The following is a 17,246-nucleotide window of genomic DNA, read 5'->3' as shown; positions in this document are numbered from 1 at the left end:
AACAGCTTAAAAGATAACCTTATTAGCATTTCACTCCAATCATACTGATTTAAAATATTACTGACTACACTGTTGCTTTTTTTCTTTAGACATCATCCTGATTGTGCTGCATTTTCAAAATTGTCTCATAATAATCTCTTTCTATTATCTAATATAATTTGAAATATATTAACGTTCTATGTATTTTAGTTTAATTCTGCTACCCAGTTTATTTCAGTGTTTAATTAATAGTTCATAGTATTTTGTTGTTTAATTCGTAAATAACTCTTGTATACATGTAACTCTCATCTAAATCAAATTGTTGAATTCTTTGTAAGTTCATGCATATGTATATACACTTTTTGCTGGTTGTGTGGAAGAGAAGGCCTTACGGCCTTAACTCTGCCAGCTAAAATAAATCATTATTATTATTATTATTATTATTATTATTATTATTATTATTATTATTATTATTTTGAAAATCGTCATTATTTTTATACATCTGAAGTCTGATTAGTGTAATATAGTATATATCTAGTCGACATTGTATGCAATGGAGGGGTAAAGGAACTAGCTACCATACCCCATTATCTCCTGCCTTAGGTGGCTCATAAACGGTGCCTTGTCGATATGAATGAGGTTCAGACTTGTCTTCGGACAGTTGATTAAACAACAATCCCTTTTAAAGAAGAGATAATTTCAAGTCTATTACTTGAATTCGGCTATAGATGTTTCACGCAATCAGTGGGATTTCCTTAAATCGCCTGCCAATTTCTGTTAGAGACAGGACTGTGTATTAACTAAGCGCAAATGTTTTCTTTATTGCAGATTCGGATGGAGGAGGAGGCGGCAGTGGAAAGGAGGTGGCCGCGCTGACCGAAAAGAAAATGGGTAGGAGTCTTCCCCCAGTCAACACCATCACTTACACGGTAAGACGATATGCGTGCAGTGTGTGGCATAGGTATAGTCCGAGCGTCCAGTTACTACCTAGGCGATAGGCTTTGTGTTGGATATATCTTTTTGCACGCGCCAGTATTTGTAATGTCAAGCGGTGTTGCCACATTTTCTTTGCAAAGATTATTCCTGGTTATAATTATTTTTATACTTACTTACGTACTGGCTTTTAAGGGACCCGGAGGTTCATTGCCGCCCTCACATCAGCCCGCCATTGGTCCCTATCCTGAGCAAGATTAATCCATTCTCTATCATCATATCCCACCTCCATGAAATCCATTTTAATATTATCTTCCCATCTACGTCTCGGTCTCCATAAAGGTCTTTTTCCCTTCGGCCTCCCAACTAACGGTCTATATACATTTCTGGATTCGCCCATACGTGCTACATGCCCTGCCCATCTCAAACGTCTGGATTTAATGTTCCTAATTATGTCAGGTGAAGAATACAATGCGTGCAGTTCTGTGTTGTGTAACTTTCTCCATTCTCCTGTAACTTCATCCCTCTTAGCCCCAAATATTTTCCTAAGCACCTTATTCTCAAACACCCTTAATCTCTGTTCCTCTCTCAAAGTGAGAGTCCAAGTTTCACAAGCATACAGAACAACCGGTAATATAACTGTTTTATAAATTCTAACTTTCAGATTTTTCGACAGCATACTGGATGATAAAAGTTTCTCAACCGAATAATAAGAGGCATTTCTCATATTTATTCTTTGTTTAATTTCCTCCCGAGTATCATTTATATTTGTTACTGTTGCTCCCACATATTTGAACTTCTCCACCTATTCAAAAGATAAATTTCCAATTTTTATATTTTCATTTCGTACAATATTCTCGTCACGAGACATAATCATATACTTTGTCTTTTCGGGATTTACTTCCAAACCTATCTCCGTACTTGCTTCCAGTAAAATTCCCGTGTTTTCCCTAATCGTTTGTGGATTTTCTCCTAACATATTCACGTCATCCGCATAGACAAGCAGCTGATGTAACCCGTTCAATTCCAAACCCTCTCCGTTATCCTGGACTTTCCTAATGGCATATTCTAGAGCAAAGTTAAAAAGTAAAGGTGATAGTGCATCTCCTTGCTTTAGCCCACAGTGAATTGGAAACACATCTGGCAGAAACTTACATATACGAACTCTGCTCTACGTTTCACTGAGACACATTTTAATTAATCGAACTAATTATTTTTATACCGACATCAATAGATTGATTTCTACAACAACATTCACTGAATAAATTTCAAGCTATAAGATTACGCTTAATTAAAATTGCTAATCTTTTTTTCTCATCAATCAACTCCAGATACTTCAACGTTGGTTTTTACTCCGCGTGAAATAGATACGAGAACGTCAATTACAATTGCTAACGCATCATTTGTAGACATGTTACCGCTTCTGTGATTGGAGCTGCATCTGAGGTCTTATCAATAAACTATTACCTTTTCTCTTAAAAAGAAATCACCCTCTTTGACACCACCTGGGTATTAAATGAACGCTCGGACTGTACTAATCATTGAACTGTTTTTATTTTTAAGTAACAACGCCATTTGTAACAAAGATCACATACACACGGGGTAACCTAAAGGTTTCATATTATTTGGAGTTTTGGGTTGATCTATTTCGCCGTAGCATTTTTGTCTTCAAGCACATGAATCTGTTATTAATTATATTATTCCGTTCTTTTTTCTATTTAATTACTCGGTGTCAAGTTTTTGCAATTTTTTCTTATTTTACTTCAGTGATTACTTGTCACTTCAAAATATAATGCATTCTCCAAGTTACTCTGTTTCAGTCGCTCTCATCGTGACTTAAATTAATGTTACTTATTATCCAAGAAGTGAAACCCAATTCACTGGAAGATGTTATATTAGGGTTGAATGTTGGCAACCTTGGTAGAAAATTCAGTTTAAATTGAAGCATAAAATTTTCTTCGAGTAGTAAATTTTACGAAGGTGTTTTACAATCAAATAAAATGCAAGATTTGCAGTTTTGCATAAATTTCCTTTATATATGACATGAAATGTTTACATCATGCTATTTCAGAAACAAATTCTGTTATTGAATTTAAAAAAAGAATAATAATAAGTTAATAATAATAATAATAATAATAATAATTTACTTACTGGCTTTTAAGGAACCCGAAGGTTCATAAGCGCTCTCACATAAGCCCGCCAACGGTCTCTATCCTGAGCAGTTCCTAGCATCATACCCCATCTCCCTCAAATCCATTTTAATATTATCCTCCTATCTACGTCTCGGCCTCTCCAAAGTTCTTTTTCCCTCCGGCCTCCCAACTAACACACTATATGCATTTCTGGATTCGCCCATACGTGCTACATGCCCTGCCCATCTCAGACGTCTGGATATAATGTTCCTAATTATGTCAGGTGAAGAATACAATGCGTACAGTTCTGTGTTGTGTCACGTTCTCCATTCTCCTGTAATTTTATTCCTCTTAGCCCCAGATATTTTCCTAAGCACCTTATTCTCAAATATTCTTAACCTCTGCTCCTCTCTCAAAGTGAGAGTCCAAGTTTCACAACCATACAGAACAACCGGTAATATAACTGTTTTACAAATTCTAACTTTTAGCTTTTTTGAAAACATACTGGATGACAAAAGCTTCTTAACTAAATAATAACAGGCATTTACCAATATTTATTCTGCTTTTAATTTCCTCCCGTATGTAATTTATACATGAAGAGTCCACTGCGAGAATGATGGATGTCACTTTCTTGTCGAAATGAACCAAGACTGTCAGTGCATAGCTTAAGACATATAGAATGTACATACAGAGTTATATGGCATTAACACTGATAGTCATTGTCCAGTAATGATCGGAAAATCTCAGTTAAGCTTTGAGCGCTAAGCATTTCAAACGTTCATTTGCTTCTCCTGCAAAATGTATTCCAAATGACATCCATCATTCTTGCAGTGGACTCTTCATTTGTTACTGTTGCTCCTAGATATTTGAATTTTTCCACCTCTTCAAATGATAAATTTCCAATTTTTATATTTCCGTTTCGTACAATATTCTGGTCACGAGACATAATCATATACTTAGTCTTTTCGGGTTCATAGACATTTCGCTAGTTCGCGCTACGAGCGTGCTAAACTAGTCCCGGCTATCGACTGGTTACTTGTACAGAATTCATATCATATCATGTATCATATCATATCCATATCATATATCATATCCATATCATATATCATATCCATATCGTATCATATCATATATCATATATATAATATCATATATCATATCATATATCATATATCGCTAACACTGGTTTATGAATACGGAAACGCTAGTTCGCTGATCATCCATCGGAAGCCCGAGCTGAGAATGTGTATGAATACGGCCCCAGGGATTTACTTCCAAACCTATCTCTTTACTTGCATCAAGTAAAATTCTCGTGTTTTCCCTAATAGTTTATGGATTTTATCCTAACATATTCACGTCATCCACATAGACAAGTAACGGATGGTAAAAGGGGCTCTACATTTTTAAATAGTCCTGGGCCCCCAAAAACCTTAATCAGGCACCGTCTTCCAGGAATCTCTCTGGTAGCCGTTGCTTGATCACAGCTGTGAAACACGAATTGATAATTGACAATTCATTTACGATGCTGGCGTTTAGAATGAGAGATCATGATTATCCCTTGAAAATCTTACTAAAGATGTTTTCAGTCTGTAGTTATAACCAAATAACATCTCTAACAAGAGATACTGAGGAAGGAGGGGTTATTATGGAAATTGAGGAACTCCTCTTAGGCGTGGTTGTTACCGTTTCGAAGTTCTCGATAGTTGGCTTAATAGTACCATCTTGCTTCCTCTAAGCGACGTTATATTTGCCATTACCCTCGTACGTAATAATGAAAGAGTCGACAAATAGGCTGTTTACTGAGAAAATCATCAATTTTTAGTACTTTCCTCTCATTTTCTTCAGTAGTTAGATTATGTCTTAGAGATAGAGACCATTTAAGACACATATAAAGCTTTGGAGCGTGTTCATTTTGTAACCATGAAGGAAACATTTGATGTAATGCATATGTGTAGTACGTTTGACGAGCTAGCTTACAGCTTATGAGTCCTTTCATAAACCCGTTCCATTATTTCGTACTTAAAACCAAAGGATTATACATAATTGCCCATACTGGTGTCTTTTTCCTCTCTCGACTCTTTCCTGCTTTTATTAATATCCTGAAAGAACATTAACTGCTCATAAAATTGATTTATTTTCGTGACTCTAGACTTTCAAGGCCTTGAAACAGAGATAAGTTACACAGTTACAAAAGGTGTTCAGTTCATAAACATTTTGTGATGTGTAATGGCTGTTTCTAAGTTCGAAACGTGAACTTCAGAAGAACCTTGACTCAGTGCTAATGCGCCGAACTTGTAAGCCAGGAGGCCTCTGTTAAAATCTCGGCCAATTCACCTTCAATTCAAAACCTGGGTGCAAGAAGACCATTAGCCGGTTAACCCTGTTATTACTTAGATAGCTGATATAAATATTTCAAGCCTGAAGGATCAGTTTTATAATCTCTCTCCTAGATGGCTGGAGACTTCTGTAACTCTTTGTATGGGTAAAGGTAAGCGTTCACTACATCGTATCGCACTCATCGTACTAATCGCACGGATCGGAAAAAGACCATCTTTGCTGTAATTGTTATGTAACCGCGTTCACTACATCGTATCGCACGCATCGCCTCTCGGCAAATCCGTCCACGTTTCTCGGATGAGCAACTTTTCCGATGCGTGCGATCATGGCCTTCTTTAATAAATCAAATTTAATTGGTCAACTGTTACTATTATGTTGTGCCATGTTCAGTGTCACGCCAAAATGGCAGACGGAAAACTTATTTCGCTTGTGGAAAATTGCGAAGAATTATATAATTTCAGGCGTTCCCATTACAGTAATCAAGTCATTTCTTACATAGGCTATATATTATGTAACCAATATCTCTTTCGTTTCTTCCTCTTCAATTAAGACGCATGAAGCAATTACAAATTCTTATTCGCTAACAGACGTAATTAATAGACCTAACCTCAACTCCTCTGCTTTCAGTAATGTCAATATCGTACGACGTCATGTCTTAAATAGCTGAGAGGGGAATCCGATGAGGCGATGAGGTGAAGCCGTTACAGTGAACGCACTGCATTTAAAATATCTGTTGCGTTAGATTCGTACGAGGAGTGCGATGCGATCTAGTGAACGCTTACCTTAATGCTGCTGTTGCAGCGAAGTGCAAGGTTGCGCCAGTTTTACTGAATCGTACTTACATGCAATACAAACGTGAGAATTTTCAAGTGCGTACTTCCTTCGTTTATATTAGTATTATCAAATCACGAATTTTATTAATATATCCAGTGTGTAAACGATATGAACGATATATATAAAATGGTGATAGAGCATAAACAACTGAAGCAAAAAGTCAAATGTTTTTCTGTAGCTGTCATTGTTTTCCCAGAACAAAATATGTTTTGTGAGTCTGACTTTTTTTGGAAAATGCCACTCTGTCCTGTATGTGATCTGAAGCAGTTGTTCGTTATTCTGTTGTTTTTTGTGTATTCCGTGTTGAGTGGAAGGCAGTAACATTTACGTTCAATCGAAATATAAACAAATAATGAAACTAGTACTATCAATTTAAAGACATGATGTTTTACAAATTAGAAATGGAATTAGAATGATAAGATACAATTAAATTTCATTACACATTCTGTTCAGTAAACCGATATGTGCTGCGTAGCCTATATAATTTTGGCAGTTTACATCGTTTGTATTCTGTATAACTACTTGATATGTGATTAACAGGCTTCGGCTTAGGGACACAGGGTAAAGGCCCATTCACAAAAAAAAAAAAAAAAAAAAAAAAAATTAAACATAACCGTAACATAAACACAGAAGTTTGCGGCCAGGTTATTAAATGGGATCATTCACAATGATTCACATAAACACTGACATTAACATTGCCGTTAGACGTTAACATGAAAGTTTACGAACTACGAACTTTCATGCTTATGCTTGCGTGATCTTGCAAACAGAACACAATCGTGGAGCGCTGAAGTATACGACAGAATATGAGGAAATGGCGTCGTTGTTATGTTTCCATGGTTACAAAGTACCTTTGCGGTTATGTTTATGTCCCCATCATGAATGATGTGATTTTACCGTAATGTTTATATTCTTAAGTTAACGCCTACGTTATGTTTAATTTTCATTGTGAATGGGCCTTAACCAGTATGAAGTTTAGAGTATACGGAGTATAAATGACGTCATGACCCGTGTGCAGTCACCCGACTGCAACAGCACAGGTGGGTCCGTAATGTGCATTACCGTTGTGTGTAGGCCTATTGCTGCTTGGCTGCAGTGCGTGTAACAGGCTTCGGCGTAGGGACATCTGATTGAAGGTTACAGCTCACGTTAATACTTTGATGGTAGACATTTATTGTCTACACTAGGAATGTACTGTATATACTGCATCTGTACAGGGTGAAATATATTTTGTACCTATGACAGACTGTTTACATGTTGAGACACGAAGGAACGGCGCTCTCCATCTCCCACTCCACTCGACCAACACAACACTATCGTCTGTGCGTTCTGAACTTCATGCGTTTTTGTGCCCAGGACCGAAGCCTGGTGATTAATAACCAAATGTGAAGATTTTGTTTCTAGAGCTTGAGTGTTCTATCTCATTTTCTTAAAGGGATTTTTACATTAACAATAATAATGATGATATTATATTAATACGAGTAATAATAATACGAGTCATAATAATAATAATAGTAATAATAATAATAATAATAATAATAATAATAATAATGTAGAACTTGTGAGTGTTCTATCTCGTTTTCTTAAAGGGGTTTTTACATTAACAATAATAATGATATTATATTAATACGAGTAATAATAATAATAATAATAATAATAATAATAATAATAATGTAGAACTTGTGAGTGTTCTATCTCATTTTCTTAAAGGGGTTTTTACATTAACAATAATAATGATGATATTATAATAATACGAGTAATAATAATAATAATAATAATAATAATAATAATAATAATAATAATAATAATAATAATACAGAACTTGTGAGTGTTCTACCTCATTTTCTTAAAGGGGTTTTTACATTAACAATAATAATGATGACATTATAATAATACGAGTAATAATAATAATGGGAATAATATTAATTATGACATTAGTAATAATAATAAATTGTTATTAAGTTACTACTACTACTGCTGCTGCTGCTTTTATTATGGGAGGATAATATTAAAATGAATTTGAGGGAGGTGGAATAGAGATTGGATTAATCTTGCTGATGATTGGGACAGATGACGGGCTGATGTGAGGCGACAATGAACCTCCGGGTTCCTAAAAGCCATTATTATTATTATTATTATTATTATTATTATTATTATTATCATCATCATGTGGACTCGGGTTCGATCCCCGATGTACCCCCAATTTACGAGTTATATTGAGCAAGCCCGTGATGCAGTAATTTTCTCCAGGAGCTCAAATTCTCCTGTGGCATCCAAATAAATCTCCATCATCGTCATCGTCAAATCTTATCACGGACGTAGCGTAGACCAGCCTCCTATAGCACACCCTGGACAGCGACTGGCTTCGTATGCGTCCATAACGAACACTCACCCGCCATTAGTAAAAAAATCATCATCGTCAATATTACTACACTTTGCAAAGAGGCAGAAAATTATTTAATGTAATGTGTTTTCGTATCTTCTACTAGAAAGTGTGCATTAATATTATTGTACTCGTACATACCAAATTATTACTGTGAGGAATCTGTATTTAATTCGAAACAATAACCAATTCCATGAGCGAATAAACACGGAAAGCGGGTGGGATAGTCTATTCTTTTTTTCTTCTGAAAATTATTTCCTGTCTTGTCCTCTCAAGACATCGTGATCATGTACGCAACTTGTTAGATTGTTATCAGTTTCAGTTCCCATGGTTTTTCAAGCCAGTCAACTATTTGGATAATTATTTCCACTACCAGTTGAAACGGATTTTGCGTCTGTGACGGCTAAATGGTTATTTATAATGGGAAATTCAAGGTACTTAAACACCAGGAGTGGCGGCTGGTGGGAGGTTGTTACGCGTAACGCGAATTCACAACCCACCGATATTTAAGAAAGCCGTGAATACAACGTACGTAAATTACACTGATGAATTTTGAAAGGTGTTTGTTGTTCCCCATACTTTTTTTTATAAAGACAGGTTGATATACATATCCCACTAGACGTACATTCATATTAAACAGTAACATTAAAATAATGATTACAGTTTCAGAATGGTCGAGGAATTGTCCTCACCATCGCATGTTGTACGTTAACACTGATAATTAATGTTTACAGAAATCTTCTTGCCAATATTAATTATGGAGTGTAAACAGCTTTGACTGCAACTCTTCATTATGCATTGCTGCACAATTCATAATTAACATTAAAGACTGAAAATAATTACCGTGAATGTTATTGCATGTTTGTAATGCATGGCATAAGAATTTGCATGCACATACATTTGTGATTACTATCTCTAGGGCAAACTGGAGGAAACTGTGTACAAAACAAACCGACATAACCTAGATGAACTGAAAAATAATATCTAACGGGAAGTACTCTCCATATCATGACGTTAACTGCAACGAGTGTTGGAAGATTTCTTAAACCAGTGTCAGAAATATGTAGAAAAGGAAGGAGTACAATTTCAACGCTTTCTTGGATAAATTGTGTGATACTGTTTAACGTGAATAGCAACCGCAGTCCAGTACATACAGTCACGAAGCTCGAGTTGATTTTATTTTTGCATTTCTCGCGATACAATGCTCCAAGCTGTTAGCAACTGAGAGTATTAGGAACAATAGACTGTGCGTTAGTAGCAATCCTAGTGGCTAGCAACTAAAGTACAACTGTCAATGAATGCACATTCGCTACGTATTGAGCTTCGTGACTAAGGAGCGGATTTTTATGTGCTAAAAAATTTAAATATATTTATTTTTTATGTGCTAAAAAGTTTAAAAATATTTGCTAGAAATAAAAAAAAAATATTTCTTTTAAATATGACAAAAAACCTTACTTCGCTTGGAAAAAAAAATGTTACTAGGTAATCACCAACCAGACTTGAGTGCTAGTAGTTGGCCGAGAATTGCAGTGAACAACAAAGGTCATCTCCAAATTCTCCATCACAAATGCATGCCGATTATCTCTGAGCAACGACTTATACTGTGAAAACGATCTTTCCACATCACAGGACGTCAGACGTGATATTTAAAGAGAGGAATGTCACAAACACAAACACCGTCAATTTCACCTACAGACACCCTCCAATACTTGAGCAACTTCACACATTTTTTTATATCCACTGTTTTTCCCAAACACATTCTGGAATTTGTCCCTTAGTACTTGTACTTCTGAACCTGGTAGCGAGTCTAGTTTAATTTCCACGGCACGCACCTCCCTGTTTCAGACAACAGGTTTTTTTTTTATATTTCGAGTTTTTTATGGTGTCGCACGAAAAGACGAAAAGCTTAGATTTGCTAATAGGAAAGCCAAATCGTTTTTTTTAAACAACCATCTTTTAATATACCTTGAAGGATATCGATTGTTGAAGCCCGATAACAGGGAATCACAAGACGTGTTGCCTTACTTGATGGACATGAGCGAGAGGCGAGAGATTTGTTTAAATTAAATAATGTTCATACCCGAGCTCTTATCTGTTATGTTTCACAAACAAAGCGTGGAATGAAATCATCTTCAGCAACAACAAACATTCCTAATTATGTGTTGCAAGATCTCTCCTCCTTGTCCATGTTAATTTATTCTGTAATAATAACACTGATATGCTGCCTAGCAGTTCTCAGAACTTGAGGCGATACTATTACAAAAATGGATCACGGATACACCACACAGCGCTTAGAAACACGAAGCAACCAAGAATTCTTAAAAAGATAACGTACTTCTGAGTGACATAATTGATTTAGTTTTAAAATATTTGGAAGTTCTTGTAAAAAAAAATATTTAAGTAAAAAACTCCAAGATTTATGTGTTTATACTAGATTTCCTGAAAATATGTATTTACATAATTTTTTTGTGAAAATATGTGTTCTTATGTGAAATAAAATTCGGGTTTTAAACTTGAAACTTCATGTTCGGAATTTTTAACTTCGTTAATTGTGTTTTGTCACACGCAAAAATAATATTTAATTACATAGGAATCCGCTCCTTATTCGTAACTATGATTCAGGCATTTTGGCCCCTGCAAAAAGTAAGTAGATTGACTAAGAGCGAGTTACTCATCACTACTGGCGGGCTGGGTCACACAGGTCAGGCAGCACAGTCATAACACTTAACACTTGTTTCTCATCATGTCGCGGTACACTCCGCCTTAAAAAACACAATATTCTTCCACACATCCCGTTACTAACCACTACGTCTGATGACTAAACAATGCCATGAAGACATATTTTCTTGACTTGAGTGTCTCTCTGCTACGATCGTAGATGTTATTTTCATTCTTCCTCTTCCCTCTTCCCCTTTTATGCACATTTGTGATTAAATTTCTTTCTTATGACGCAACACACAGCTCGCTCACTAGCCAACCAACCAAGGATAGGGGCCAATAACGTTGAATCGAGCTGTACTAGGCTGTAATAGCAACCTTGATGAAATGGTTCCAGCTCGCGGAAGACGATAGTACTCGTACCGAGAATAAAAACACTGCTCCGCGGACCAGTCCAGGATGATCGCCTGATATTCCACTGACCATGTTACTTACTTTACAGTAAGAGAAGTTAATGAGGATCACAAAAGCAATTTGAGAAAATATGGATTCAAAAACTACCCGATTCAGAGTAATAACCTGTAACAAATTGTTGCTAAAATATCTGGAATTAAGACATATCCTCTTATACTTACACTCCATTTCAAAATAATGGCGATATTTTCATTAAATTTGTTATTATTATGTGGACCTAAGTATTAATGGTAGACTAACTTTGTGCATATAATTTGTTTTATAAGCTCTAAGATTTCATTTGCACGTTATAAAATCTGAGTTTAAGAAACTCCTTTTTACATGGCATATATTAACAAGATAGTCAAATTCTTGTCGCACTCCAGCATATATCTGTTTATGGATATAATCTCAGCAATGATCCGATGTCGTACTTCTTCAAGGTCTTCTTGGAGAGGTGGCACGTAAACTGTATCTTTCATATATCCCCAAAGAAAAAAGTTACATGGTGTTAAGTCTGGTGACCTGGGAGGCCAAGGAAAGTCCAATCCAGCATTGGATAGATATGAGATATGACAACATAAATAACGAAATTCATAAACCTGTTCCAATATTTTATCTTTTATTATTTTTACCCTCAAGTGTTCATCACCTATAAATTTCGTTACTTTCGCTTTTGTGATATTTCCTTATACAGTAGTTTCCTACCACATTATTTAAAACAGAGATCTCTGAAGAATTTCTTAAAACGGAGAACTTTGAAGAGTTTCTTCTCTTTTGGCAATAATTGCCTTACCGTCAGCAAATGAAATACATTGAGCAAGAAGATAGCGTTGCAAAAACATTTCCAGTTCATTGTACCAGTCAGAAGTGCCTTTGTCAATATGGAAATTAAATAGTATAGGCAATCTTGTCTTACATCCCTTGTTATTAATCTAAAATCATTCCTTATTTGGTTGTTAATTTTAGGTTTGATTCTAGTACCAAAATACAGGCTTTGTATGACATTAATCAGATGAATTACACCTTTCCTATGCAATATATTCCACAGTTTTTGTCTATAACTTTATTTCAGAAGTTCATTCATTCACGGTTTCTGCCCAAGGGCAGGTCTTTCACTACAAAGCCAGCATTCTCCAGTCTTTCCTATTTTCTACTGCCTTCGTCTTAGTCTCCGCATATAATCCATATAACTTAATGTTGTTATCGCCTGATGTCTTCTGCCTCGAACTTTTCTCTCGTTCACCATTCCTGATTAGTTTCAGCATCATTCTTTCTTCAACCACTCTTTCCAACACAGCTTTATTTTTTATTCTGTCTGTCCATTTCACACGCTCCATTCTTCACCAACAGACTTACAAGATGGGGGTGACCACATAAAATAACCAAACACATTTTATACTCTACTAGTAGCCCCTCCACTCTTCAGTGATAGCTTGAAAGATGGATGGCGCCCCTGGCGGTACTTCAACCCTGAACTTCATACTACTTTCCTCGTTCAACTGAAGCGAATCACGATATGGTGTCTGTAGATTATGTGAAAGACAAGACCGACAGCAAACTTCTTGTGTAAATATTTTCCTCCTCTCTTTGTGATTGAATTTTCTATGAAATGCATATCTGTACCCACTCTTCTAAACCTTATTTGTGGATAGGATGATGTCAGTCTCATATGTAAACAATTTCCTTATACGTGTGTTTGCTTTGCTTTTGTGTCAACAAGTCTTACAATTTGATTATGAATGATGGATAGACAGAGAAAAATTCTCTCCGGCACCGGTACCCGAACCCGAGCTTTCAGCTCTACGTGCTGACGCTTTATCACTAAGCCACACCGAATTCCAATTCCGATGCCGGATCGAATCCCCTTAGTTAAAGTTTACTTCTCAGTTTTCCCTTTGGTGGCCTACCCTCATGTACTGTGCCACTTAGTGAAGTTTAATTAAGATGCATGAAGATTTTGTGTCGACACGGTGCGCCGTTTTGAACGTCGTCTTCACAGCGTAACTATATTAATTAACTAGCCGTACCCGTGCGCTCCGCTGCACCCGTTAGAAATAAATATAAAGTAATTACATAATTAAAATAGGACATTTGATCCAGGGAACATTCGTGTTTGATAGAAGGATAAATTGTTTATTATGTTACTTAATTTAAATTGTATTAAAAAATTAAAATGCGATCATTTTGATCCAGAGACCACTCATTTGGTCATAAAAATTATTTTAGGAAATACAGGAAACGAATGTACAGAATAGCCTATCAAGTTTTCTGTGCATAAGAAGCTATTTTAATCTTACCTGTCCTCGATTCACTCAGAAGTTACTGTAATAACATTATAGCATTATGTCCATCTAGAGAAACTACACTTTCCAATGGTGAATTAATAATTAATTATACAAATCGGTTAATTTAGCTTCCGATATTACTTCATACAAACACAGAAACATTATCTGTAGGCTAACTTTCATAGCTTTCGATTGTTGCTGTCCAAGGCCCTTTATAGACGAAGTCATTTGTTCTTTAATTCATTACACGGCCTTAGATGGCAGTTATTTTAATTTTAAAACTCATTTATCTCATTAAATATCAGTCCTATCAAAATTTTTCAAGGAATAAAACTTATCGCAAATTATTTTTAAAGAAACTTTTGTTATGTAACATTTTTCACAAAAATCAGTAATAAGCGAGATATTTCGATTTATTTAATTCAGGCCCCCTTATAACCCCCCTTTTAAATAATGTATTTTGAATGCCATATAGCCTAAAATCTAAGTTACAACGAACTTAACTTATATTCCAATTTTCATATAAATCGGTTCAGCCATTATCGCGTGAAAAGGTAACAAACATACAGACAGACAGACAGACGTACAAACAAAAATTTCAAAAAAGCGATTTTCGGTTTCAGGGTGATTAATTATATATGTTAGGACCAATTATTTTTGGAAAATCGAAAATTACCAGAAAAATTTCGGCTACAGATTTATTATTAGTATAGATATTAAATATCAATGTTTTATTAATTGCTTGAATGCGTAATTAATTAATATTAAATATCAATTTTTTATTCATTGCTTGAATGCGTAAAGTTGAAAGAAAAGTTTAACCGTGTAGATGCATCTTAACCACTTCCCTGATTAACCAGAGTTAATTCGGGTTGGTAACTTCCGTCAACATTTATTAACCCGAGTTAACTCGTGTGAGTCCCATTTTCGCTGCTAAGAATTATTATTATCCCGAATATATACGTTTCCATCATTTCATTAACCTTTTCCTGACTAGATGGCTATAGAAGTTAGTGATATTGCTACATCTGGTGGTGGGATTCCTACGTTTGGTATGCGATATCTGAAGGCAGGAAGACACCCTTTGACTATGGAATGGTGGTAATTCGTAAGATTTTAGAAAAATACACCCCGAATGTCCTATCACTCAAGGCAGGATGGCCAGGAAAATCGCCCAACCCACTTCGGCTTACAGGTAGACCTTGTCCAGAAGTTATTCCACGAACTCTGAAGAAGAACCCAACCAGACAGGATTTCATGTGTAGTATTGCGAGAGACTCAAAATACAATCAAATTCGACACGAGCAGATACTGCTGTCCGGAATGCAATGTGCCACTGTGGGTAATACCCTGCTTTCGAGTCTATCACACGACAAGCAACATTTAACGCCTTGATAACAACACTGGTATTGTACCTCATAAATTAATCCATTAAAAAAAACATAAGTTGGTAAATAGTTCAGGAGAAAATCAAAGTGGGACAACTACCAGAGCTGGAAAATAGATTCTTTTTTTCACAAAATTGGTAATATGTATAGTAAGGGAAGAGGTTAATAGATTCATGCTTATCGATTTACGGGGAAACAGTTGCTGACCCTGACTAAACAAAAGAACGACCATGCGATAAATTGATAGCGATAAATCTAGCTGCAAAAATTATCGCGATGTATGAGTGTGATTGGTTGGAATTCAAAATTTCATTACACTTCATTGGTCGAATGACGTCATATAAACGAAATAGTAGAATATTTGAGGCGTATAATAACAGTTGAAAGATTTACATGTCCGTATGCTCTTATAGCGTGATATACCAGGAGAAAGTTCTTCATGTGTGGATGATCTGACCCCCATAACCTTGACATCTAACTTTAAAATGCACTTGTGTAGTCATCAGTGAGTGTCGCACGGAAGAAAATATCAACTTCGCATTACAAATATGCGAGGAAGTTGTACTTGTTTTTAAATAAGTAGGGAAGTTAGGACCTTGCGCAATCTCAGCGTTCTATGCAGTCATTAACATACTGATCCCATGCTTATATCTGAGACTTGAAAAACAAAAACATATTTTGTAATTATGTGTTGATTATAAATGTAACAATTCAGTGCGACTTTGCTCCACTGAGATGTTTTTTCCTTTTCCATTTTTTTTTCCTCAGTTCTCATTCCTTATTCCGTGACTTTGTGCAGTGCGATAAGTGTTACTGAGTCACTTTCTGTAACTCCGGGTCATTAAAATGAATTTTTCCTACTTCGTAATCAGGTCTTGCGTTTCATAGCGAAGTTTACACATTTTATGCGACTGTAATGCGGTAACAATGATTACTAGAGGAGAAAAATTCGCTCCGGCGTCGGCGCCGAGGTCGAACATGGGTCCTTGATTGGATCTACGTACCCGTCGACCTGGTTGGCGAGTTGGTATAGCGCTGGCCTTCTATGCCCAAGGTTGCGGGTTCGATCCCGGGCCAGGTCGATGGCATTTAAGTGTGCTTAAATGCGACAGGCTCATGTCAGTAGATTTACTGGCATGTAAAAGAACTCCTGCGGGACAAAATTCCGGCACATCCGGCGACGCTGATATAACCTCTGCAGTTGCGAGCGTCGTTAAATAAAACATAACATCTACGTACCAAGTGCTCTAACCACTGAGCTACGCCGAAGTTCAATCCACAGCACCAGGTCGAATCCTCTCCTCTAATGTTTTTCCCTTTGTAGCCTGACTCCAAGTTCGACATAATATGTTGACATATATTAAGTCAACTGCCATCATACAAGGAACGCACTCAATTGACGACGGGTTCGATGCCCGACGCCGCTCGGAGCGAATTTTTCTCTTCTAATAACCATTGTTACCATAACAGATATTATATAGGACCAAAAATTAATCTGTACGTGATAAGGTAGCCGAGTTTGTGAGTTGCATCTTAAACAAGTTAACTCAGTTAAAGCGCGCGCTTTAGAGCTCAGGAGAGCCTGAGCGCTTTACAGCGGGAAGGAAAGAGACAGACGAAAGAGGTGGTATATGCCGCTTGGTCGAGCTATTTTCAGGGATGGCCAGCACTGATTCAATAAATAAAGGGAAGAGAACGTATTCAAACTGTATCCATGTTAATTTTTAGATTTGCCTGAGAAGTATAAGTGCATTATAAGAATGCAAGTTTTAATTTTAATGCTCATTTTTCACAAGTTTGATTTTTTTATTCAAAAAAGATATTTTCTCAACTTTTTTTTATAGAAAAGCTTTTTTTTTTT

General features: G+C 36.1%; 1 protein-coding gene across 11 annotated transcripts in view; it reads left to right on the top strand.

Annotated features, from left to right (window-relative positions):
- Positions 1–17,246, top strand: part of mtd (TLD domain-containing protein mustard) — a 1,649,382-nt gene that overhangs the window by 1,218,084 nt on the left and 414,052 nt on the right. For all 11 annotated transcript variants that reach the window (XM_069846158.1, XM_069846157.1, XM_069846159.1 and 8 more), the window contains one exon: positions 808–908. In XM_069846158.1, coding sequence (XP_069702259.1) covers positions 808–908 — 101 coding nt within the window. The remainder of the gene's footprint in view (positions 1–807; positions 909–17,246) is intronic.

The sequence above is a fragment of the Periplaneta americana genome, chromosome 14, assembly GCF_040183065.1.
Source record: "Periplaneta americana isolate PAMFEO1 chromosome 14, P.americana_PAMFEO1_priV1, whole genome shotgun sequence".
Taxonomy (NCBI): Eukaryota; Metazoa; Arthropoda; class Insecta; order Blattodea; family Blattidae; genus Periplaneta; species Periplaneta americana.
The sequence above is the reverse complement of the archived record's forward strand: the minus strand, read 5'-3'. Positions and strand labels throughout refer to the sequence as shown.